Source organism: Pimephales promelas, chromosome 4 (assembly GCF_988280905.1).
Source record: "Pimephales promelas chromosome 4, fPimPro1.hap1.1, whole genome shotgun sequence".
NCBI lineage: Eukaryota > Metazoa > Chordata > Actinopteri > Cypriniformes > Leuciscidae > Pimephales > Pimephales promelas.
In genome coordinates, this window is record NC_142772.1 from 19,987,546 (window position 1) to 20,013,848 (window position 26,303).

Sequence of the window (26,303 nt, forward strand, 5' to 3'; positions counted from 1 at the left end):
TTTTTTTTCTGTTAACTTTAACCCTAATAACAAATAATTGGAGGGTCTGCTCTGCCGTAAATATCCCGAAAAACAATTCTGGCCTTTTTAGTGTATGCACCCTTTATTTTTTATCAGAAAAAAAAGCATTCCAGATACATATATGTGCTGACAACATCCACTGAAAAAAATAATTCTTAAAACACAATAATAGCAGCCTTGCATGGCGAGCAAAAGAGACCTGTTTTAAAAAGGATGTTGATTAGCACTGCATTATTCTTATACTTTATTGTTAATAAATAGCTTGAGACACAGTAACACTCAGACTGTAACATGCCAATACTCTCGTGTAATGTGTGTAGGACAGGCCCGAATGAAACAGGCTACTACATTACACTAGTGTTAGCATTGCATAATGTTTAGATCGCCTCGTTTTGGATACGAATAAAACAACAGGTCATACAGTACATAGAAAATCTTGACTATCTCCTTTAATTTAAATCTAGATGTATTCAAATTGGCCTCTGCTTAAATACACTCCCCTCTCGTATTCGGCCAGATTAGCTGTATAAACAGTAGATGTCAATGGAATTTCCCCATAGAGAGCCAAGTAGGCCTAAAAAATGTGTGAGTGAGGACTCTTTACTGTCGCTAGGAGGCAATATTGCTTTACTTCAGTACATAATCCTAGGCTAGCTGTCAACTGTGTCCATAAAAACATAAATAAATTAAATAATTCGCATACAAAGTATTTTAGGAATTTTAATAGAATTAGCCTATACATTTTCCCTTCCATTCTAGGCTAATTGTAAATAGCCTAGCTTACTTGTAAATAGCCTAGCTTCATAATAAATAAAGCCACATAATTACGAACCAAGTAATTATTTTTATACCTATTTATTAATCTGGTGATATGGTGGTTTATCAGTAGGCCAAGAATGAACTGTTTTAACTGTAGGCCTGTTTAACTGTAGATACATCTGTTTATTGAGGAGGACTGGCCTACTGTGAAAACAGATCATAGCCTATATTGCTAGACTGCTGTAGAAAACAATGACCCAACTATTTATCACGGTTCCACTGCACAAATGTGCTGCACACTGCAAGCTCTTGAGAATACACCAGCCTATTGTAGTGTTTTTTCAGAGAGTGAAATAGTTTGCATGTGAATGTGATTGCCCAAATTGCTGAACGTTGACGCTATTACGGGTGTTCTTGTTGAGCATGGCAGTCTGTCTTAGCGCATGGAATCTGCAAACCATTTAAATCATCAGGAATATGGAGCTATTGGTATGAATTAATCTTTTTATGATTTTTTTTTAATACGTATATTTTATGTTATGTTTCACAGGCTAAGTTTTAATCAAATTTATGTACATTTTTAATTCAACTTTTTTACTTTCTGTGTGATTATATGCAAAGCTGTCATTAATGAGGATAAAATGGATCAATATGCCAGCCAGTCTTTGAGTGCAGCGGCAGTGCTGCCTTAAAGGGGCAGCTCACCCAAAATAATGTGACTTCCTTTCATTTTCGCAGCATTATGCTAGGTGGCATATAGGTAGGCTAATCGGAATCAGAACAATACGAATTAGATTTATTTCCAAATTTTGGTGAAGTTTACCAATCCCACACACTCCACTGTGACACACAGGTAAAAAAGAAGAAAAGGAAAAAACAAACAAACATGAGAGTAAAATAAAATAAGACAGACAAGTGATAAATAGTGTGTTTGGAATTCCACATGTTGTTTTTCTATACTCACTTTCCCCCATATTTATCATTAAAGTCATTCGGGTTCGTAATGACGGAATGTCCATTTGTTGGTGAACTGTCACTTTAAACGGTGCAGCTGAATGGGGAAGTAACACTCGTGTTGCATGTTTCGCAGCAGTGATTGCCACTTTTAGCTTGTGTTACTGTTATATCGAAAAACAATGTGCATCGACGGCTCAATAAACCGCTGATCGATCATTTTACTGCTGTGAAGTGGCAGAACTGTAGATCAGGATAACAATGCTAAGCTAGCAACAGTTGATCTGATGCGTTCCTGCGTTGAGTGAATGTGTTACTCTTCACCTCTCTCGGGATTAAACCTCCGCACTTTCCGCTGAAACAGGATTTCTTTTTACTTCAGACCTACATTTAATCATGGATGCTTTTGAAAGCGGTAAGGCTGCAGCTAATATGGACTCTTCATTTAATCGAAAGGTCGTGCACCTCAAAAAAAGTTATCGGCTAACATGCTACTACAGCTAGCCGCTTCGCTTTTTATGTATATGCAAAATAATTTTCTCAAGTACTCCTCATGTATTGTGATAACATGTTTTTATAATGGTCCGTCCAATTCACATTTAGTTATCGAGCTGGTTTGATTAAGTAGTCAAATGTAACATTCAAAGTTCATGCTGGCTAACAGACAATATTTAAATAGCCATTAGTTCATCTGCGTCGACAGGACCTCTGATTAAATTAAATTGTATCTTTGTTTATGAGGGGAAGTAAATATAATCAGTGGATTAGATCAGTCATTTATTTGTTTTGGTGACTGTCATTCACGTGATCTCTCACAATGTTCTGCTGTCAGCATCCACATTTGACTTTATATTCCCTTCAAGTCATCATCACTGATCTGATTCTAGTCTAGTGCATCAAGGCCTAAATCTCCAGAGTCCCAGGGTTCATGCTTTGCCCAAAATATTGTCCTAATCTATCTTTGCAAGGTGACATGTGCTCCTTTGTGTTTTTATGGTAACTTACTGCACATGTGTGACACACAGGCCAGCTGGTTGTCACTTTTTACTACTGTCTTTGCTTATCTCCTAGTTTAGTTAGCCTAAAATAGTTCCTGTGTTGTCTGTCAATGACAGCAAAAGCACGGAAAAAAAAAATGTTCTTGTTGACTTCCTGAATGAGAATTTGGCTGTTAAAAGTTTCGCTCACAAAAACTGTCAAGAGCATATTATTTGACTCATTTTTAACGCGTTTGTTTAAAGCAGTTATTTTAGAAGCATCACGGTTGTTTCATGGATTACAATTAAGCACAATCCTTACTGTTTTTGTTACTATAATAATTACTGTTACATGGTCGCGCGCAATAAACAAACAACAACAACAAAAACCCTCATATGTCAGAATCATACAAAGTGATGAGAATCACCACTCGGAATGAGTCCTATGTGTATCATTGTGGTAATGTTAATTTGAGTGCCAAAATGTGATATCAAGCTAGGATGAAAATGATTATGTTGGTCAAGTAAAATTGATTCTGAATGATAGTATCCACACCGGCAACGTGACTGACAGCTGCACATTCTCCTCAAAATATTGGCTTCACCTGCGCTGTTCCTGTGCCGAGGTACAACTTGCGTAAAGTTGATAATTCACAAATAACTGCAATTGCAGATTTCGAACAGAGATGGCAATAAAAAGGAAAAACGGGGGACACCAGCTTTAATGAATTTTTTGAGGACTTATTTTTAACTTGCATTTGTTTGTCTATAATATGAGGGTATGTTTACATGACAATGATTTTCAAAAAAGCAGAAAAGTTTTTCCTTTGCTGTTTTTGAAAAGTTTCGCGTAAAGGCGACAACGTTGTCAAAACAGATCCATGAAAACGACTAAAAAACACTGCGTTATGCATGCCAGGCTAATTTCACCTCGTATGGAAACACTAAGCACACAATACTAAGCATTCTTCTACAGAGCGGTGAATACAAACGGAAAATCTATACTTTGCTGGATAAGCGTAATTTCTAAAGTCCACCATTGTTGTTTTGGTTGTCAAGTTCTTGCGAATGCCTTAGACTGAACATGTAATATGCATGCGCATGATGGCACTGTTTTAAACATTTTTGTAGAGTTGATACATGGAGTTGATTACGGTATCATTTTTTTTCTCGAAAGTTTCTGTTTTCAGGCCTCCAAATGCATAAAAATGTGTCAGTTTTAGTTGAAAACAGGATTGTGTAAATGCCTCCTTAGTTTATGCTGTAGTATCAAAATTGCTATCAAGAATTGTGAAATTTCACTAGCATCTAAAATGTTGGTATCATAACAGTCTTATTTTCTGTAAAATATACCTCACTTGATGTATATCGCTATCGTGAAAACAAAATTATTAGGAAAAGGTTTTGGTCAACTCTTAATCATGTAATAATCATGATAACAATATTGACTAAAATAATAGTAATTATAATTTTTGCTCTAATCGTGTGCAGCCACTTACTTGAGATCTCAGCAACAATTCATTGATCTACTAATTCCAAATGAACAAAATCATTTTCTCATTTGAGAAGTCATTTCACTCAGATATGTGTCACAATAGGGAAGGAAAAGGCGATATCAACTTCCGCTCCATGCCGACTTTAGCTGACATAGGCTAATTATGGCATCTTAAAGTAGACAGTCTTGAAAAAATAGGTGGCATTTTAATCACATATGCAAAATATATTGTTAATTTATGAAATATGTTCTTGATATGTTGCTGTGAGATTTATTAACTTAAGGAATTGTAGGAAGTGTTTGCTTGTGACTGAATCGTCACTCTGAACTGTGCTAAACGATAAATCAGGCATGTTGTTGTTAAAAAGAAGTTGAAATTCGGGCCACTTAAAGAACAAGTGTCTTTGTGCAGCAGACCTGAGTTTGACCTCAGGTCAGTAGGTAGGACACATTGGTGGTGTCAAGCAATGTGTTAAACAGTAATTTTAATTTGATCACTGTAAACTTAGTGCCTTGATTTGTTATTGAATTACTTTAGTCTAATTCTCTGTGAAAGGAATAAAAGAGGAACACTGCGGTCACTTTATTTTCTATCAGGCTATGCAGACAATAGTTTAGCAACACTCAATGCCTGTGCCTGTGGTCATGGGTGGAAGTATTTACTGAACTGAATCCTACCGATTATCTTAAGATCAAATGATGAATCGATGATCAAAAATGCTCAGAGATGCATGGAAAATTGCTTTTCTTTCATCTTTAGTTTCACTTTCATTCGTTTTCTTCCTTTTACACTCTGACTTAAACCACTTGTGTAGGCTGATTTCAAAATCACTCAAGTTTTCAGAAAGGCTCTTGGTTATTTTAGACGGCATCACTCTTGTAAACAGGAAGCCACCTCCAGCAACCGTGCTTTTGTATTCACTTATGTTGTATGTTGCTACTCTAACTTACAGAAAGAGCTCCCCTGCCAAGGAACATGATTGAGAACAGCATGTTTGAGGAAGAGCCAGATGTGGTGGATTTGGCGAAGGAGTCCACTTCCTACCCCATCGACTCAGATGATGTAGTCTATGAACCCCGCAGCTCGCGACTTTTAGTCCGAGGCCTTGGGGAAAACGACCTGGACGAAGACGAGGAAGACTACGAATCCTCCGCCCGTCTTCTTGGCATGTCCTTCATGAACCGTAGTTCCAACCAGCGCAGCGCTGCCTCATCCTACACCCGCCACCAGCCTTCCGGATTGTGCTCGATGCCTTCAGCTAAGACTACGGTGGTAGGTGTTCTCCTCCTGGTTGTGGTGGTCTCCATAATCATGGTCATTTACTTCGTTCCAGGCTGCACTTTCACCAGAACGGGGTGCCAAAAGGCAAATTCAACCATGGAGAGAATCTATCCAATTTCTACAAGTGATGAACTTCTCCCATGGACAGAGTTGAGGTTACCATCCAGTGTGCATCCAGTGCATTACGATATTTCACTCCATCCCGACCTGAAGAATATGACCTTCAAAGGCAGTGTGTCAATCAAAGTGAAAGTGTTACATGAAACGAAGATTATTGTCCTGCACAGTTCTGATATGAACATAATCAAGGCCACTTTCCAAGATAAAGTGGTCCACGTCCTGGAGTACAAACCTTGGCAGCAGATCGCCATCAAATTTCCAGAAGATCTTAAGAAGGGGCTATATGTTTTGAACATTGACTACACAGCAAACTTCTCCAACAGCTATGATGGCTTCTACAACAGCTCCTATGTCGACACAAATGGTACAAAAAGGTATTTGCAGTCAAATTCAACTTTATGTGTCCTTCTGACTATTTAGGATACATTTGAATGAACTACAGTAGTCTGCTTATGTGTGTTAAATTACATTTACTTCTACTTGTTTATATATCGTTATGCCTCTCCAACACTCACTTCATCTTTCTTTCTAGAGTTTTGGCCGCTACTCAGTTTGAGCCCTTGGCAGCCCGCAAGGCTTTCCCTTGTTTTGACGAGCCAGCTTTTAAATCAACTTTTCGAATTAAGATTACCAGAGAATCCAAGTATATCAGTCTTTCAAACATGCCCAAGGTAGTTTTGCTTGTTTGTTTCGTTTGTTTATTTACTGTTTTTTCTTCTTTAAATGATGTGGCTAAGACATAAAATCTTTAAATTGCTGTGTATGAGTGTGCTCTCGAAGATGTGGTTTATGAGGACATGTGTATAATGATTAACATGTATATTACAACATAAACATGGTTTATGAGGACACTTCCTGTGTCCTCGTAAACAAGATGGCTTAAAAACATACTGAATGTTTTAATGCCGTAAGTGTTCGGTGATGGTTTAGGTTTAGATATAAGGTTATTATAAGGGGATAGTTTGTAAACATTACGTCTATGGAGAGTCCACGTAAACCACAAATACGTTTGTGTGTTTGTGTATACAGTACCGTTCAAAAGTTTTTTTGTTTTTTTGGGGAAAAAAAATACTTTTATTCAGCAAGGATGCATTAAATTGATCAGAAGTGATAGTAAAGGTAATAGTAATAGTAAAGGTTGTTAGTAAAGTAAATTCTATGATGTCTGGGAAAAAATATATATATATTTATTTAAATTTATGCTGTTCTTTCCATTAATTTTTTTTATTCATAAAAGAATTAAATTACATTTTAAAATATATTACAATAGACGAATGATATTTCACACTACTGTTTTTACATTACCTTCACATTACTGTTTTTAATGTATTTTTGTTCACACCTGTTCTTACATTAAATCTTGGTGAGCATAATCAAGTTATTTCAAAAACATAAAATATTTCTGATCCCAAACTTTTGAACGGTATTGTGTATATATTTGCTTTATAAAACCTTGTCAGATTTTTTTTTTTTTAATGTCTTTTTCTTTTGATAATTTTATAGTTTTGTATTTGTATTGTCCATACATTTTTGTTAAATTTTTTCTTAAGGTCAAAACCACGGATTTTAAAAATGGCCTTCAAGAAGACGAGTTTAAGGAAAGTGATACAATGAGCACTTACCTGGTTGCATTTATTGTGGCTGAATTTAGTAGTTACAGCAGGAATGTCTCTGATACGACGGTATGTATTCTTTTCAAAATTATTGTCTTTTGTTGAAAATATTCTAAAAACATATTGCATTATGGTATAGTTTTTTTTTTTGTTCTCTTCAAATGTTGTGCAGGTGTCTGTGTATGCCATTCCAGACAAAAAGGAACAAGTGCATTATGCTCTGGATAGCGCTGAAAAACTGTTGAAGTTCTACAATGATTTCTTTGAGATCGACTACCCATTAAGCAAGTTAGGTAAGACACCATTCCTTACAAAAACTCTTCAAACAGGGATTATTAGATTCCTAGAATAGCCGAATGTACACACTAATGTAATTTGGCCAATAACAGACTTAAAAATATTTAATCGTGTTGCCTTACATGACCACGTTTTCTTTTCAATCAATAGATTTAGTGGCCATTCCTGACTTTCTCGCTGGAGCCATGGAGAACTGGGGACTAATCACATTCCGTGAGACAACTTTGCTAGTAGGGAATAATTCCTCCCCTCTTGACAAGCAACTGGTGACTTCTGTCATTGCTCATGAACTTGCCCACCAGGTAATTCACTTTACAAGTAAAGAAACATTCTCATGACAGGGTAATAATAGTCACGTTCAAACGGTTTATAACTATTACTGGTAAAAGCAGACATTTGGCATTATCAGACATACACACACATTATATAAATACACACATGCATGTATATATTTAAGAAATATTGGCATGTATATACTGTATATATATTTATACAATTTATATTATATAAATATTTTATTTATATGTAAATAAAAAAGAATCTTAAATATATACATGCATGTGTGTATTTATATATTCGAAATAATTATACACAGTACACACACACATATATATTATGTAAACATAAACTTTTATTTTGGATGCGATTAATCGTTGCCCATCACTAATAGTAATAAAGAATTCATTTGCGATTTATAATTTGTATTTTATGAGTTCTAATAAAAAGAAAAGGCGAGTCAGACATGCTATGTTCATTATGTTGTTTTTCTCTTCAGTGGTTTGGAAATCTGGTGACTATGAGGTGGTGGAATGATCTTTGGCTGAATGAAGGATTTGCAACCTACATGCAGTACATGTCGATTAAATATGTGTTCCCAGAGCTTGACATAGTAAGTTTTAGACTCAATTAGGAGAAATATCCTTTAGCTCTTTCAGTATGTTATTTTTTGTTGTTTGAATGTGTCTATATTTAATCTTGTGTTTTTCATTTCCAGGGCACTGAATTCTTAAATGTTCGATTTAAAGCACTAGCCAAAGATGCATTGAACTCGTCCCACCCAGTGTCTACTGTCGTGAGCACCCCAGAGCAGGTTGAAGAGATGTTTGACTCTGTGTCTTATGAGAAGGTATATCATACATTACCTATTACCAGTTTTCAAAAAGAGTGTTGATCAAGCCAATGTAATTATTTTCATTGATTGTTATTGATTGTATATCTATTCGCATAACTTGTTTCTTGATCATGCAAGGGTGCTTCAATACTGCTGATGCTCAATGCAACCCTCACAAATGGGGAGTTTCGAAAAGGAGTGATTGAATACTTACTGAAGTATAACCGATCAAACACAGAAAGCGAAGATTTATGGAATAGTCTTTCTCAGGTCAGACTTTTTTTTACTAGATTGAATTTAAAACACTGATTGCTTTTCAACATTCATGATAACAAATCAAATTGTGTGTGTGTCATGCATACAGTTACTATACTCGAAGGGATACTCCACTTTTTTTGGAAATAAGCTAATTTTACAACTCCCTCAGAGTTAAACAGTTGAGTTTTACCATTTTTGAATCCATTCAGCCGATTTCCTGATATTTAGAAGAATGTCAGTAAACAGACAGTTTCTGGTCTCATTGACTTCCATTGTATATATTTTTTCCTACTATGGAAGTCAATGAGACCAGAAACGGTCACTGATATTCTTCTAAAAATCAGAAAATCGTCTGAATGGATTCGAAAACGGTAAAACCCAACTGTTTAACTCTGAGGGAGTTGTAAAATGAGCCTATTTCCAAAAAAAAAGTGGAGTATCCCATTAATGAAAAAGCAACTGGGCTAATATCTGAGCCATGTTTTTATTACCGTACACTGACATCCATGTTCTCCATAGGTGAGCAAACAAAATTTAAGTGTATCTGAGATGATGAACACTTGGACTGTTCATAAGGGCTTTCCTCTGGTCACAGTGAAGAGGAATGGAACTCAAGTGACATTGTCACAAGAACATTTCCTTCTGAATGCTGAAAACAGCACAGACTACAGGTAGAGGATTTTAACAGTAAACATTTATCTAAAAATGTTTTGTATGAATAAGGGCAAGATTAGATTCGTTTGCTGTTGGTTAGTAATATTCTTTAGGCTCTTTTTTCTTCTTTAGGTACCACGCGTTGCGGAAATTAACTGACACTTGAGTATCAGTCGCACCGGGTCAATTCTGTCATCATTTACTCATTACTCACTCGTGTCATTCCAATTCTGCAAGACTTTAATTCATCTTTAAAACACAACTGAAGATTTTTTTTTAATAAAATCTTAGCCAGTTATTTACCCTCCATTTTTGACACTTCAGAAAGTTAAGAAATTGTAAATCAAATCCAAATGAATTGAGTGATTTAGTCAGAATTTGAGGAGACACGATCACTTTATATGATGAACAGATTTAACTTAGGCTTTATTCCCATTTAAACATTGATCAGCGAACTTAAACAGAAGCTCACCTGAACCTGCCTGACAATCGAGAACAAACCTCTTGAAACTCAAACGTGCTGCGTAACAGGAAAATGAACCTCATTGGTTCTTGAGGAAGCTCAAACGTTCTGCGTAACAGGAGAATGAACCTCACTGGTTCTTTTGGCCGCTCAAACATGCTGCGTGTCTTGAGAATGAACCTTATTGTTTCTTGCTGAAGTGCAAGTGTGCTGCGTAAAACATTGGTTCTCACACGTCAAGCGAACATGCTTGAGCTTCCATTTACTTTAACTGATATGCGAGTTGATGAATGTTGGAAAAAAGACTAAATTAAATTTTTTCAGCATATAAAGCGATCGAGTCTCTTCGACCTCTCAATAGAGTGCCGAAGTGATGACGTCACTTTGTAGGACAACTCGGAAGCTAGCGGCGCATGGGTTCCCTTGGTCGAAAAGCAATGCATTTTCCCCATAGACTTTTGGAAAATCGCAAAAAATAAGATCTGTGTTTAACAAAGGGTTGTGACCCTTACACGTTTTGTCTAGCAAGATAATCTCTACAAGTTAATCCAAAATGTATACATTTTGAAACCTATACCCAGGTGAAAAGGAAATGTATTTAAATTGTACTTATTTTGATATACTTAATGTATTTTAAGTGCACCGTATTAAATGTGCTAAATTGAAACAACTTCAAGTATATTAAGTGTACTTTAATATGTATTTAAGTTCAATTTTAAGGTAATAGTAATATATTTTATTATATTAAATTGTGCTAAAATGGAACCATTTTAAGTACATTTAATGTAATATAATAGCACTTATTTAAAGTGCATTTTAATACACTTTAAATCGACTTTAGAAATACAGCATTAGTATATTTTAGCTTCACAATAATGCGTTCTAAGTATATTTTAAATATAATTTCAGCTTATTAATAATGTATTTGTAGAACACTATAGGACCCACTATTAACATATTAAAAATATATTTTTTCCAAAAACCATTTAATATAAAAATAATATATTTTAATGTATTAAATATACAGTTAAACATTTTAATTCAACAAAACCCAGTAAAAAAATATTTCTACAAAACACACAAACACTCTTTGAAAGATAAACTTTAATGCACTACATCAGTAAAGCATTATGAAAACTAAACAAAATACATTAACATAAAATGCATTGATTTGCAGAGGTATTAAACAGAACAAAAAATAAATAAATAAATAAACTAACTGAAAGGAGTAGTTCACTTTTAAAAAAAAACTTTTGCTGATAATTTACTCACCCCCATGTCTTCCAAGATGTCCATGTCTTTCTTTCTTCAGTCGAAAAGGAATTAAGGTTTTTGATGAAAACATTCCAGGATTTTTCTCCATATAATGGACTTCACTGGGAACAAAACGGTTCAAGGTCCAATGGCTAACAGTCAATTTGTCGTGAAAGCATGAGAATTGCTCAATTGCGAGAGTCTCGTGCTGAATGCTTGAGAGTTGGCAGCCCTGACAAATCTTTTTTCAAGTCAATTCATTCATTTCGTTCGTTGAATGAACCTAATGACTCAGAAAAAGATTTGTTAATTTTGATGAACGAGTTTGAATAGGAGAGTTATGAAGATGCATAACAGAACAGAGCATGGCGACCATTTGAGCTTATAAAACTTAAACGTTGTTGTTTTTTTTTTTAAATGACCGATCGTTTCGCTTGATAAGACCCTTATTCATCGTCTGGAATCGTTTAAAGCCCTTTGAACAGTTTGCACAGAAACTGCCTTTTGGACCTTGAACCGTTTGGTTCCCAATGAAGTCCATTATATGGAGAAAATCCTGGAATGTTTTCATCAAAAACCTTAATTTCTTTTCAACTGAAGAAAGAATGACATGGATATCTTGGCATGGGGGTGGGTAAGTTATCAGCAAAAGTTTGTTTTTTTTAAGTGAACTAATCCTTTAAGTCAAACAAAGTGAAATACAATAGCAAAAAGTAAAGTGGCCAAGTCGTGAGTAAAAAGAGAAGTTCGTGACTTGTTCAGTCTGTCATAGACTCTTTTGGGGACATCAGAACCACCGAGGGAAATCTGGAAAGAATAAAAAAAACAAGCATTAGTATAAACTTGTTCATTTATAATTCTAATAAAAAGCTGTCACTTTGTTACTTAATTCAGAACACTTACTGAAGTATTAATGCACAAAAAGTCAGATATAATTATTATAACAAATAGGATTTTTCTTTATCATAAAGAATTTTCTTACCATGTCTGAGGTTTCAGGAAGACACAGCTCAGATGATCTTGGGCTTGAGCTGAATGAACCTCGTTTCATGGACTCCAGGGCCTCTTTGAGAGATGATAATATCCCTGGAAGCTCTACAAGAAAAAATAAAGTTGCATGTTATACAAAGTTAGGGCAGAACAAACACTAGTTTGTGTTCTTCATATATAATTTGTATTTTGTTTAAATGGTAAAACATATTTAATGAACCATTACTGTAACTTCCACGCTATTATTAAAGTAATTATTCATTATTAATAAAGACAGAACATTCTATTGAAAGTTACAAGTTGGTGACAGCTGATAACGCCTTGATTAAATGTAAAAAAGCTGAATACCACACATAAAATCATATAAATCAGTCCCTCGAGAAAAACACGATTATGCGATTGCATAATTCAATGCATTATCAGGCAAAATACATATTCATGCGGGGTGGGGACGCAATTTTTCAAATACGTGTTAATATATAATAGGTCACTTAGCTACTTAGCTGCTACATGACACACTATTGACTGTTTTTGTTGTTTTTCACCAACAAAAAGTTACAAATCAAGAGGATCAACTACTACTTACTCGCCTTGACCTCATCTACTCACGGTTAGGTTTAATATAAAAAAATGTCTTTGCAATGTGCAAATTCCTTGGTTAGGCTAAATATTAAATATAAAAACTCTCATTTCATTATTTAACATCGTTTTAATTTCTCAGTGCAAGATATTTAATAATTGGTTTTATGAAAGCTTATAGTTGGTGATTACAACTTAATTTATTTATCGAATTGACATGAAAACTGACAGCCTACTAATAATTAATTAGATTTTACTATGAATTAAATATCACAAATGTGAAAGTTTTATTAGAGCTTAAAATATATTATAATATTTAAAACACAAGAAGTTACTTAGGGACAATCAAGCCTGTCGTGTAATCACCATTAATAACCTTTTTTCTGAAAACACAGTGTGCAATGTTTTTATAGTTGTATTATGTCACTGTCTAGATCTATAACAATTAAGTTGATAGACGTCAATGGATAGACGTACGTTAACTCGCTTTAGTGTCAAATCAACAGAAACGCCAGTAATCCACAGAACATCGTCATCAACTTCTGAAAATATTTTCTAAACCCAAAGTGAGAATAAAGCCAATTATACTAATCACTTAAACTAATAAACTTACCACCAAGAAGTAAGATCTTTTCTGGCAGTATCTTGCTCTGTCCATGTCGTGGCGGCGCAGCTCTGCGTTGTCCTCTTCACTGCTAAATTGTTCGCGGGAGCTGACGACCTGGTAATCTGCTCGTGTGTTCTCTTAATATTAGATCGGTGCTATCCACATTCACTAGGTCCGAGTCAGTGAAATAACAAAGCAACATTTGGAAAATACATGATTTCTGTTGAAATATCCGAAGCTATAATGGAATACCACAGACAGTCAGTATCGGTTGTCCGCGCCCCGCCCAACATGTAAGTTCAAATGGCAGTGTGTGATTGGACAATTGCTGGCGAGCTTGTTTTGAAAAGATTGGCTCTGATTGGTCCAAATGAATGCAACTGGAAATATTAACTAATATCCACAAAAAAAGAAACAACTCTGTTAATATAAACCTAACATGCTTTATAACAAGTTTTTTTATTCATTTTGGCTAAACAAATGTAAGAGTCAAGCTTTAAGAAATTTATTTTGTTTTTCTAGTATGTACAACTGATCTTTTATGTTGATGTGTGCAAGTACTGGTATTCACTTGTTTTGTGGAAAAGACTATTTGATTAATTAATGCAGAAGTATAGAAGTGCATTACTTGTTAGTCAAATTTTAGTGCTTTTCATAATTATAACAAATGAATTTAAAAAAGTTAAACCTAAAACACATAATATAAAGTGTGAAATACATATGCATTGAGTTAAGTGTTGGTAGTATTACAAAAAGTGTGGTAGTTTTTGGTATATTTCTTAAAAGCTTAACTGAGCACATATTTATAATTAAAGTGCTACTTCTAGTCTTTGTAGAAATATACAATTAATTTCGATACATGTTTAATTGCCTTCATGTTAGGAAGGGAATTAAAGGGACTTGAATTTTTAAACTTGAAGTGAACACAAAAATACTTTAATTTAGCAACAAGTATGCTTTCTGTAAATACACTAAAACTTCACTAAAACTATGTTTGTTTTTAGCATATTTCTAAAAGTGTAATTAAGTGTATATTTATTATCATTGCGTTTCTAGTAAAACATTTTTAAATATAATTAAAATATGTTTGTATTTAGCATATTTCTTAAAAATGTAATTAAATACCAATGTACTTCTAGTACACTTTTTAGAAACATATTTAAAGCATGATTGTCATTAGCATATTTATTAAAAATATAATTAAGCACACATTTATTACCAATGTACTAATAATATACTTTTTAGAAATACATTTAAAGTATAATTATCATTAGCATATTTATTAAAAATATAATAAAGCATACATTTATTACCAATATATTACTAATATACTTTTTATAAATACATTAAAAGTATGCTTTTCTATAGTATATTTCTTAAAAGTGTAATTAAATATATATGTATTACCAATGTACTTCTAGTATACTTTTTAGAAATATACTAAAATGCAATAAAATAAATTTTTAGTACACTTTAAATAAGCATGTTGTAAATACAAATGTATTATAAACACACTATTTGTATTTCAAATATATTTTTAATACATTTAATACAACGTCTTTTTCACCTGGGTATAAAGATTTTAAAAAACACAATCAGACACAATAAAGTTTTAAAAAACCACAATCTGGTTATAACTGTGCGTTCTATGTCATAGATCAAAACGTGAAAATATTTAGAGGTTTTGTTCACCACAGACATTATTTCAGGCGATTTAGCAAAAACCCATTCAAAAATCCCATAGACTTTAGAGCGAGGGAACCGGTAGTGCTAAAATGCTAACTCACTTCCGCGTTTTGGCCTACAGAGTGACGTCGTAACTTCGGCACTCTATTCATATGGATTAGGACAATAAAATGGACATATGGAGATTTTTCGATCTCTTTGAAGCGTCAAAGTGGTAGTTGCGTGGCTGACAATTGAGAGACTGAAAAAATCTTCATTTGTGGTTTGTAATGAAATGAGAGTGAGTAAATTAGACAGAATTTATTTTTTTGTGGGTGAACCAAACCTTTAAAAGAATAAACAAAGATCACATCGGTGTAAAGGTCATTCTTTTGTTTCTCTTGGAAAAAACCAGAACATAAAATGGAACGTTTACAAAAATAGTGGCTGTAAAGACATTTATAAAGATTTCTATTTCAAAGACACACTGTTCTTTTGGAAGTTTTATTTATTCACAAAGAAAATGTATCTTGATTTTCACACAAAAATTAATCACCACAACTGTTTTAACAAAGATAATGATACGAAATGTTTCTTGAGCTGTAAATCAGCATATTAGAATGACTTGTGAGTGATCGTGTGACACTGAAGACTGGAGCACAGCTGTGGCCAAAAGTATTGTCAGTGACAAAGTTTTCTGCTTTAGTTGTTGTGTTTATTCACATTGATTCTGGATTATTGTGCAGAGTGATCGATGCATTTTAAATAATTGCGACACGCTTAACAATACACAAAAGATCACTTCAATAGCATTCACATTTCATCATCAGCACATGCGAAAGTGTGAACAAGTACTAGTCATGTGAAATCACTCCAATGAAAGGCTTGTTATCATTATTTTTCCCATAGAAACATGCAAATGTTGAAGTATAACTTGTATTATATAAGTATAATTTATGTCACTGCCAGAAGTTTTGGCCACGGGTGTAATGGCTACTGAAAATTCATCTTTTACTTTACAGGAATAAATTACGTTTTAAAATATATTCGAATAGAAAGCAGTTATTTTAAATTATAATAATGTTTTACAATAATTCTGTTTTTACTGTCTTTTTTGATCAAATAAAAGACTTTCAAAAACATTTCAAAATCTTACCAAACGTTAAACTGTGGTGTATGGCATGAGATAGAATAGTATTGTTTGTATTAAGGTTCCGGAGGTTTAAATGAGCTCTGTTATAATGATCTATTAAAAAAGCCAGCTTTACTTGATGTCCGCCTCTCTTAATGTTTAATGTTAATTGATCGACTTTTGTGTTCCATATTATAGCAGCTTGTGGCATGTTCCCCTGACATACGTGAATGACAGCTGTAGTGTTCTCAGCTCCTGCAAGCAAGTGTTTCATCTCAAGGACAAAACAGGTGAGCATTTTCCTCAGGACCGAGTTTATGGACGCAGACAGATTATTCCAAACACTGGAGATGATAATATATTGTTTGTTGCTTTAAATGTTTTCCAGCCATATTAAAGCTTCCCGGTGAGGTGAAGTGGTTGAAGTTCAACTTCAGGAATGACGGCTTCTACATAGTGCATTATGATATGGAGGGGTGGAAGGCCTTGATTGATGCTTTGAATGGGGACATAAATGTCCTCCCCTGTGAAGACAGAGCAGCTCTCATCAATAATATCTTTGCTCTCTCCAGGTAGATCTGATTTTAATTGAAAGGTTAAAGTTATTAGACAAGACTTAGACAAGAGCTGATGCTGCAGGATTCCTACAATCTTGGAAAACCTGACATTATCAGGGAATCATTCATTTATTATTATTTACCGATAGTTTTTATTGTTGTGATTCAGCTTTAAAGGAGCACTCCGACTTTTTGGGACTTTAGCCTATTCACCTTACCCCCCAGAGTTAGATAAGTCCATACATACCTTTTTCATCTCCGTGCGTGCTATAAGTCTGTTTGACGCACCCACCGCTAGCCTAGCTTAGCACAAAGACTGGATGTGACTGGTTGCAGCTTTCATACTAATCCAAATGAGTGGCAAAATAACGCAAACGTTTTCCTATTTACATGTTGTGATTTGTATAGTCACATAATGTACAAATAACAAAGTCAAATGAGACACAGACATCTTTTAACCGTATAAAACCTGGGAACTATTCTCTGAAGGCGAAGCACTGCTACTTTGGCAGAGTAATAACCGCATCACCTGAGACACGCCGTGGTGAGGAGCGGAGAGTTCGCTCAGTGTTTTGGTAACAGAGTCAGCAATTTATAAATAGTAAAAGCGTAGTTTACAGTCATGGGTTTTCGCTCTATTGTAAATAGCTGCGACAGTAAACAGGGGAGGTAACCATGTTTCACAGAATTCCAACTAAAAACGCTGACTGGATGAAGAAATGGCTAACTTACTTACTCTGGATATTTATCCAAACACACCTAAGATTATCAAGGGACATTATGTTTGCTCGGTACATTTCAATGGACGACTATTTTGAAAAAATGGAATTTGCCACACGGACCATAATGTGCTGAAGGATACGGCCATCCCATCGATAGCACAGACAGGACAAGTGGATCACCTGCGGCTGAGGTAAGTGTTCCGTTATGTTTTTAGATGACCTACTGTAACAGTGCCATTAGCCAGAGCTAATGTAACGTTAGTGACACTATTATATGATAGGGTATGAATATGTTTTTATCTTGATGCGGTGCGGACGCGCTTGGGAAAAAAAACGAGCGCGTTCACTGCGTTGAACTTGCACCCTGCGCGCGGCGCACCTAGTAGCCTAAATTTGAAATAACCATGGAAATAACGAACTTGAGCGTGCAAAAGGGTACGATAGGCTGTGAGTTCATTGTGCAAAAACAATTTGTGCTATTACTTTCCCCTTATTCTATCCTATAGTAATGCAATACTGTATATTATATAGGCTACTGTTGAATACATTTGGTTCAGCTAATAAATTGCATTTAAAATATATTGATTCCTGTAATAATAATTATTTATTCATGTGATATTTATAAATCTGGGTGCGTTTTTGGTTGGAAATCAATGAAACATGGTGCATTACCTGGTCTCCCCTGTTTATTGTCACAGCTCATACAATAAAGCAAACACCCATGATAAACTATGCTTTTCTATTTAACATTAGTAATTGCTGACTCTTTATTTCAACGCTGAGCGAAGCGAACTCTCTGCTCCTCGTCACGGTGCGTCTCAGGTGATTGTTATCACTCTGCCCAAGTAGCAGTGCTTTCTCCTTCAGAAAATATAGTATTTATACGGTCAAAAGATGTCTGTGTCTCATATGGCCTTGATATTTGCACAGTCTGTGACTATACAAACCACAACATGTAAATAGTAAAACGTTTGCGTTATTTTGTCACTCATTTGGATTAGTATGAAAGCTGCAACCATTCACATCCAGTCTTTGTGCTAAGCTAGGCTAGCGGTGGGTGCGTCAAACAGACTTATAGCACGCACGGAGATGAAAAAGGTATGTATGGACTTATCTAACTCTGGGGGGTAAGGTGAATAGGCTAAAGTCCCAAAAAGTCGGAGTGTTCCTTTAAAATATTTTTATTTAATAATACTGCTATTTGCAATGGCAGTCTCAAAAAATAATACACAATTTTTGAATAATTTAAAAATATGTTTGGAATAATTATTCCTTCATGAACATCTGGAGAAAGAAACACAATGATTGGTGTGGGATCTGAGTGTTGTACATTTGAGAATATTTCATAGTGATGTGATAATACTGTAATACCCATCAAAACTAGCATGCAATGTTTATATGTTTTAATAATTTTTTTAAGAATATTTTCTGGCTGCAGTGTAAAATTAAATGATTTGTCCTTTTTTTATTTTATTTTTTTTATTTTGAAAATTACTACCATTCAAAAGTTTGAGGTCGTGCTCATCAAGGCTGCATTCATATGATCAAAATACAATAATATAGTTGAAATTTTATTACATTTAAAAAAAGTTCTTATAAATATCTTGTTATGCTATATTATCATCACCAAATATGGGATTCGATTTTTTTGGTCAACTTTCAATTAGGACAGACATTGTATTTATTTTTTTAACTGTCTAAATTGAAGGCCTCATTGATTTGAGCTTATATTGGTCAAAAATGCCCATCCTTTGAAAATGAAGGGGGGAGATCGAAATTTAGTGTTGAGGAGCATGTTCATCATGTGTATTCACAAAGATAAAAGCCTCAGACCTGTGCATGGTTGGAGACATCCGCACACACACACGCACTTATGCACACAAACTATTTAGACAATTACAGGCTTTCTTTTTCAGAGAGATGAACTTTATCCTCAGATCAATGAGCTCTACGATCAATCAGTTTCAAAAATATATACGTTTATTTTTTTGGGGATGCTTAATTATGCTTCATATTTTCTTCTAGATTGGGAAGGGTGTCCTTCAGGCAGGTCTTAAACCTAATGGATTACATCAGAAACGAGAACGAGACAGCTCCTCTGATTGAAGCTCTCTTCCAGCTTGATCAGATTTACAGATTGCTGGACAAAAGATCAGAATTGAACTTGGTGTCTAGAATGACGGTAGGAAACATTTGCAACATCTTATCATATGTAGCTGTTGTATTCAACTGTCTCTCTTTATTTTATCTTAGGACAATGTATTTAGTTCTAAAAGTTGTTTGACTTCAATTTTTGCAGAGTTACATCGACTCCCATTTTGGAAGTTTGATGGAGAGTCAGTCATGGGAACTGGAAACTTCTGTGTCGAAGATAACGCTTCGGTCCGCCCTGCTGGAGATGGCATGTTCCCTCAATAGACTCAACTGCACAACACAGGCCAAACATCTGTTTGATCAGTGGGTCCATTCCAACAAGACTTCTCCGTAAGTCTGAGTAGTGATTGAACCGCTACTCCTGAATTATTTGAATTGCTTCTAAGAAACTGTCATTATTGTTAGTCTGCAAAACTGCATTTTTTTTCTCTTGTTATATGCTGTATTGTATTAGGATTCCCAGTGATCTCATGAGAACAGTCTTCAAAGTTGCTGCCCAAACAGATGACGGATGGGATGTGCTTCTAAACACATATAAGCACTCCATCTATGACTCGGAGAAGCACAAGACACTGGAAGGTTTGGCCAGCACTCAGGATGTACGGAAAATTCTTTGGTAAGGCTTGGCGACATATTCTGTTGGGAGGGAAAACCTTCCAAGCTGTCAGCACATGCAATATTGAATTTCACTTGGTTTTCCATTTTAGGATTATGAAGAAAAGTCTTGACGGAAGTGAGATTCAAACTCAAGACTTTCCTCTGGTGATCCACACGATTTGCAGGAACTTTGCTGGCTACCTCTATGCATGGGATTTTGTAAAGGAGAACTGGGAAAAAATCACTCAAAAGTGAGTGGTGAACTTTTCATATTTAAAGGGTAACTAAACCCCTGGTCAGAGCTTGACTTCACCCACTGGTAATATTTGAAAAAGTGGGCTGACCCCAGCGGAGATAGAGGGGATGAAATAGATGCTAAAACACTCTATCCTGATCGTTTTCAATACTCGCAATTCCAACTCCTGACTCCCTACAGTGGTTTTGACGAAACAAGCTGGTTTTTATACTGCCGCTCGTGCCAGGAGCGTCACGATGTGCGGAACATCCAATAGGAAAATTCAACTGCAGTAGCCACCGTTCAACCTGAAGAGGGCAGCACTAAGACGTTTTTACACCATATAATGTAGAAATAAAACATCTTATACACAAATGTCAGAAAAGTTACACGAATCAATGACTGGTATTAATAAAGATCCATTCTGACAGATCATTAACTAAAAAAAAAAGTTGGTTTAGTGTTTAGTTACTCTTTAAAGAATAAAAAAACAACTGGAGGAAGGGTTACTTAAATATTTGTTTTTAAGCAACATTTTGAATCTACACACATTTAATGTAAATATTAAACCTTTTCTTATTTACATGCATGTGCATACTTTTTGTGCATAGTAAAAGTAAATAAGAAAAAGAAAATGTTTTTATGAAAACACCATGTAAATAGTGTTCGTCCAGAGTTTGTTTACACGACAACGATGTTCTAAAACGGAAACGGTTTTCCTCTGCGTTTTGTTGCGTACAGATATTGTCAAAACGATCCTTATTCACACGGATCTGTGAAATTAAGTAAACTAAATTTGCTGTATTATTCAGGCCCAGTAGTTGACAAAGTCACTTTGTAAAGAACAAATTTATTTTTCTTGTTTACATGGCGAGGGTAACAGTACCGTTTTCAAAACATGCACTTTGAAAGTAGTTTTCAAAAGCTTTTGTTTTCAGGCACACAAAATGCAATTGTTGTTTAAATGAGCATCCAAAACGCATAAAGTTTTCCATTTTTAGTTGAAAATGGTGTTGTGTAAACGGCCCCTTAGTGGAGAAAAGTCATAAATGTTTTAAAGGGATACTCCACCGTTTTGTTTTTCATATTGAACTATGTTATTCCCTTAACAAAGACGAGTTGATGCATACCTCTGTCGTCTCAGTGCGTGCGCTCAATCGCTCTGGCACGCGAGACACTTTGATCGCACTTAACTAGCCCAGTTCATTCAATATGGGCCAAGCAGAGAAGTGACCAAACACCTCCACGTTTTCCCTATTTAAATACAGTTACACGAGCAGCGTAACTCAACCTAGGACAGTGACGCAAAATAAAACGTTGTGCTTTTCTAAGCATGTAAAGTGGATAACTATATTGTATGGTGGAATACCACAGCAAGAGCTTGGGAGCACTTCGACTCACCGCATATATATCTATGGACTCACTGCAGTAATATCATCACTCCGGAGAGGAAGAGGACTTTTCACGAGTGATGATATTACTGTGCCGAGTCGAAGTGCTCCCAAGCACTTGCTGTGGTATTCCGCCATACAAGTTATCCATTTTACATGCTTAGAAAAGCACAACGTTTTAGTTCGTGTCACCGTCCTAGATCGAGTTACGCTGCTCGAGTAACTGAATTTAAATAGGGAAAACATGGAGGTGTTTGGTCGCTTCTCTGCTTGGCCCATATTGAATGAACTGGGCTAGTTAAGTGCTATCAAAGTGTCTCGCGTGCCAGAGCGATTGAGTGCACGCACTGAGACGACAGAGGTATGCATCAACTCGTCTTGGTTAAGGGAATGGTTTAATATGAAAAAACGCTGGAGTATCCCTTTAAGGCCAATATAGAAACCAAGATTTTTATTTTAGATTTTGATTATAGAAACTAAGAATTTAATGTTTTCCCTTTTCCATTTTCTTTATGCAAGGTTTCCTCTTGGATCTTTTCCCATTCAGAGCATCATCATGTCTACAACCAGTCAGTTCTCCACAAAAACTCATCTTATGGAGGTCTGTTCATCCAAAAAAAAAAAAAATCAGATCATCATATAAAAGTCCTCGTTTAATTCATGTTTTTGTACTGAATTATTTTTCACCCTTCTTGTCCAGGCCCAGAACTTCTTCAGTTCTCTTGGGGCGAAAGGCTCTCAGATGAGGATCGTGCAGGAGGCCACTGAGACCATTAAGCAGAACATGCGATGGATGGAGAATAACTTGAGCACGCTTCGGTACTGGTTGTAGTGTGAGGAGGAGACGGCCCCTCTCTTGTGCCTCTCACTCCCTCAGGTGATGTCACCGGGCACATGCAGGTGTTAGTGATATAACCCATATTACAGCCAGAGCCATACACGTACAAACGTTAGATCAAACTCAAAGCAGAAGGGCAGATTTACTGGGATGTAAAGGGCCTTTTAAAAACATCTCTTTTCAGGGCTTCTTATTGGGAATTTTCCAGTGAACTCTAGCCAGAAGCTTACTAAGTATCTGAAAACATTTAGCCTTTCATACCAGCTACGTAAATGTACAAGTCTGGATATTAAGCGTAAAGCAGATGTATTTTCTTTCTTTTAAGTTCTGAGTGAAATGAAAGGGTAAAGTAAGCAGCATATGATTTCCTGTGTCATAACTTTAGTGTTGCTGCTTGGAAAAGGTTGGCGTGATTTCTTTTGGAGGGCCCCAACTCGGTATATGTATGGCTCTGGCCTCAAGCACTATTTGCACTATACAAAAATTCACCTCGCTCAGGGCAAATCTGGTTGTTGTTTAAATATCATGATGCATTTATTCCCTTTTACTTAATGTCGTTGGCTACAGACCAAAACCTCCCATCAGTATCTCTTAAATATGCCCTTATCACGTAATGCCAAAAACAATAGTTGAAATACTGAAATCATGTGACGTCAAGAGATGTCGCAACAAGCCCCTTTCTTCTAAGTATAAAAGTTTTATTTATGTATATGTTGCTTATGTTTTTAATCATTTGCATAGTCTGCAATGCCTGTAATCCAGCACTGTGTAAATGTTATTGCCTGACAAATGTTCCAACTTTCATCCTTTGCACAAGATTTATTTTAAAGTTTAATTTTAGAGTTGAGTGTGTATATTATGTATTGTTTGTGCAGGCTTGCCTATAGGTTAAAGAGAGTTTGTCATTGGAAAGATTAAGTTAGTATTTCTAAAACATAAGCGTGGATTTTATTTTGAGCTTTGCTATGTACGTTCTGATGAAGCTGAAATATTTTAGTTTTGTTGTAAGATATAGAAGAGGCAAAGAAAATGTGAACTCAAACTCCTTTTACCCATATGATTTGGCTCAGAGAGATATTTATATATAGATGTTACCAAGTTTGGAGAAGTCTTTGTGTACAGAGCTTTAGTTAAGGGTAATTTGCTGTCGTCAAATTGCTATAAGACGAAAAAGGCCTCTAAAGTCACATCACTGATGGAGAGTTGTTAGATTTTTTTTACTCCTTGCTCATCTTCACTGGTTGCTACTGATTATTTTTTTTTTTTATTCACAGATTTTATAGCTTTTCTGGAATTGTTTTTGCAGAATGCAAATGCATTTGTCAAGACGGACATTTATGCATTTAATTTTAATTTTGTAAACTCATAATACGGGCCACAGATACACACACACACACACACACACAATTTAGCTTTATTTTAATGGACAAAATCTACTGGGATAGTATCATCAGATGATGATGTGTGTGAATATTTGTATGCATGCATTTCTAATATCGTTTTAGCTCCATACAGATTTTGTTCTTTCCATGCGTGTGAAAATCTTTGCTCACTGTGAGTAAATTAATACACTTCCAGGTTTTTGTTTATAGCTCAGTGCTTTGACCTCATAAAATGTCATATATGACTGGTACATTGTAATACAGCTGGTACATGGTTATTATTTCTTTTGTTGTAGTTATTTTGCCTTTGCTCAGCAGCTTTATTCATATATTCGTGTTAGAAGTGAATGATGGTCTTTATAGGAAGGACAACGGCAGCATTGTTACACTGTAATGGACACTTCTAATGTTAGTTTTGAGCGTTACAGTTATCGATGAATGTATTCATGTTTATTACTATGGATCGGTTTGAACACAAACATTTTCATTGTAATTCCCATGTATCTGAATTCATCTGGATTTCTAATATGGTCAATTAAACACAATGAAGTGTTGAATCAGTTTTCTGAAATTATTTAGATGTCACCGTTTCAGTTGCCATAATTTAGGATTCATATGTCCTTCATGGGGAGTTTTGTGTTATTGGCTGGCATTCACAAAATAAGTATCCATGTAATATATTTTTTTTTCCGTGTGTTTGTGTCGTGGCTGCTTAATAGAAATGCTATTTTGAAAAGATTCCAGATGTTGAACGTTTAAACTTGACAGTTTAAAGGAGAAATATGCTTGCTTGTGAAACATTTGCTGTGTTAAATGACTTGAAAACCTTCTAATGCCTGAAGAAACAATAGATTTATTTGTTTGGCCAGGTTGCAGGGGAAAGTGTCTTATTTTATGTTGTTCAACAGCTTCACACTGGGTTTGGATTCTATGTTTTTAAAATGTTGCTTAATGAAAAACCACTGACCCAACTTTATAAAAGACAAAAAATAAAATAAAATGTGTGCCCAAATTCCACAAGTTTTCTGTCTAGATATTCAGTAGATGGCACTGTTCTCTCTCTCTCTCTCTTGTGCCCTTGTTCTTTTTTCCAAACATTTATGTGCAAGAACACATAATGTGAAATAACCACTGTAAATTAAAAAAAAAAAAAAAACGTAAATGCATACTGTATGCTCCATATAATGTTTATTTGTGTTCTTAAATACGTATATGCATATTATAGTGATATGATTCTTGTTGGAGCTGATGTTTGTTAAATGAAATAACAACAGGGTAAATAAGGGAGCTTCTAGGTTTTATTTTTATTTTTTTGGTGTTTGCAGGAAGAGTTTTGCTAGTGTTATTTTAAGACTTAAAGTAGAGCATAATAGCTTAGTTATTGTGAGGCATAAATAAAGTTGATCAGACGAGTATCTAAAATGTTTCGCATGCCATAAGTGTTTGGCCTATTATTTACAGGAAATAAATCATCATTTGATATCACGAGAAAAAATTTATCACTAGAGTGTTGGCATGCTTGCTTAGTTATGTCACCTTTGGGTTTGCTTTTAATAAAGTTGCTTATAAATATTGGAGGCCTTGTTTCCAGAATACAATGGTGTATTGGGGCTTATTTTGGGAAGGCTAGTGGCTTCACTATTTCACTTTTTGTTATATGCTGGCCACAAGGTCAACTGCAACTTCATTGATGAGACTGGCTCTTTCCCCTGAAGATGACACTCCATTTGTGGTTGTTGGTGATTTATACATCCACTAGCAAACCACAAGTGACTTAGTTATCCTCTGGACCTATAACAATAATACAATGTATTTTGTACAATAATATGTATCCCTCTGTCTGTAGGGAATACCAATTTGGGTGCTTGAACACTTCTGGTGGCTTCACCGTCTGCTAGCAGTAAACAATATTGGGCAACGCTTTAGATTACAGCCCGGAAAGTACTCCATAATTAAGACAAATTTACAGCGCAACTTTCGGTAATTAAAGTGTAGGCTATAAAGTACGTACATGTAAGTATAAGGGAACAATATATAACGTTGTGGGAATAAAGGGATAACAACCAGGATAATATTTATACTATAAGTATTATAGAACTAAGGGGTACTTTACTTATTCTACTATTATGATACAGAATTATTACATTTAATTAAGCGAGCACATACACTGTGTACATTTTACATACTGTATATAGG

The 26,303-nt window shown here is 35.1% G+C and overlaps 1 protein-coding gene and 1 long non-coding RNA gene across 2 annotated transcripts; one reads left to right on the forward strand and one right to left on the reverse strand.

The window, feature by feature from the left end:
* Positions 1–1,810: 1,810 nt before the first annotated feature.
* On the forward strand, positions 1,811–25,680 carry lnpep (leucyl/cystinyl aminopeptidase). The gene is made up of 18 exons (XM_039662050.2): positions 1,811–2,149; positions 5,160–5,982; positions 6,141–6,279; positions 7,159–7,290; positions 7,394–7,514; positions 7,669–7,820; positions 8,294–8,407; positions 8,513–8,644; positions 8,768–8,899; positions 9,407–9,558; positions 16,430–16,521; positions 16,620–16,803; positions 19,536–19,692; positions 19,810–19,994; positions 20,119–20,280; positions 20,372–20,512; positions 22,407–22,488; positions 22,588–25,680. The coding sequence occupies exons 1-18, from the start codon at positions 2,131–2,133 to the stop codon at positions 22,717–22,719; spliced, it is 3,051 nt and encodes a 1,016-aa protein (XP_039517984.2). The 5' UTR covers positions 1,811–2,130; the 3' UTR covers positions 22,720–25,680.
* LOC148981685 (uncharacterized) lies at positions 11,859–13,627 on the reverse strand. The gene is made up of 3 exons (XR_016168277.1): positions 13,441–13,627; positions 12,241–12,353; positions 11,859–12,065 (listed from the first exon to the last, which is right to left on the reverse strand). It is a non-coding gene; the product is annotated as an uncharacterized LOC148981685 (long non-coding RNA).
* Positions 25,681–26,303: the final 623 nt, after the last annotated feature.

Excerpts from the sequence above, each read along its gene's own strand:
- lnpep (XM_039662050.2), top strand. Across the intron at positions 8,900-9,406 it reads TATGGAATAGTCTTTCTCAG|GTGAGCAAACAAAATTTAAG; the intron begins GTCAGACTTTTT and ends TGTTCTCCATAG. Across the intron at positions 16,804-19,535 it reads AATATCTTTGCTCTCTCCAG|ATTGGGAAGGGTGTCCTTCA; the intron begins GTAGATCTGATT and ends ATTTTCTTCTAG.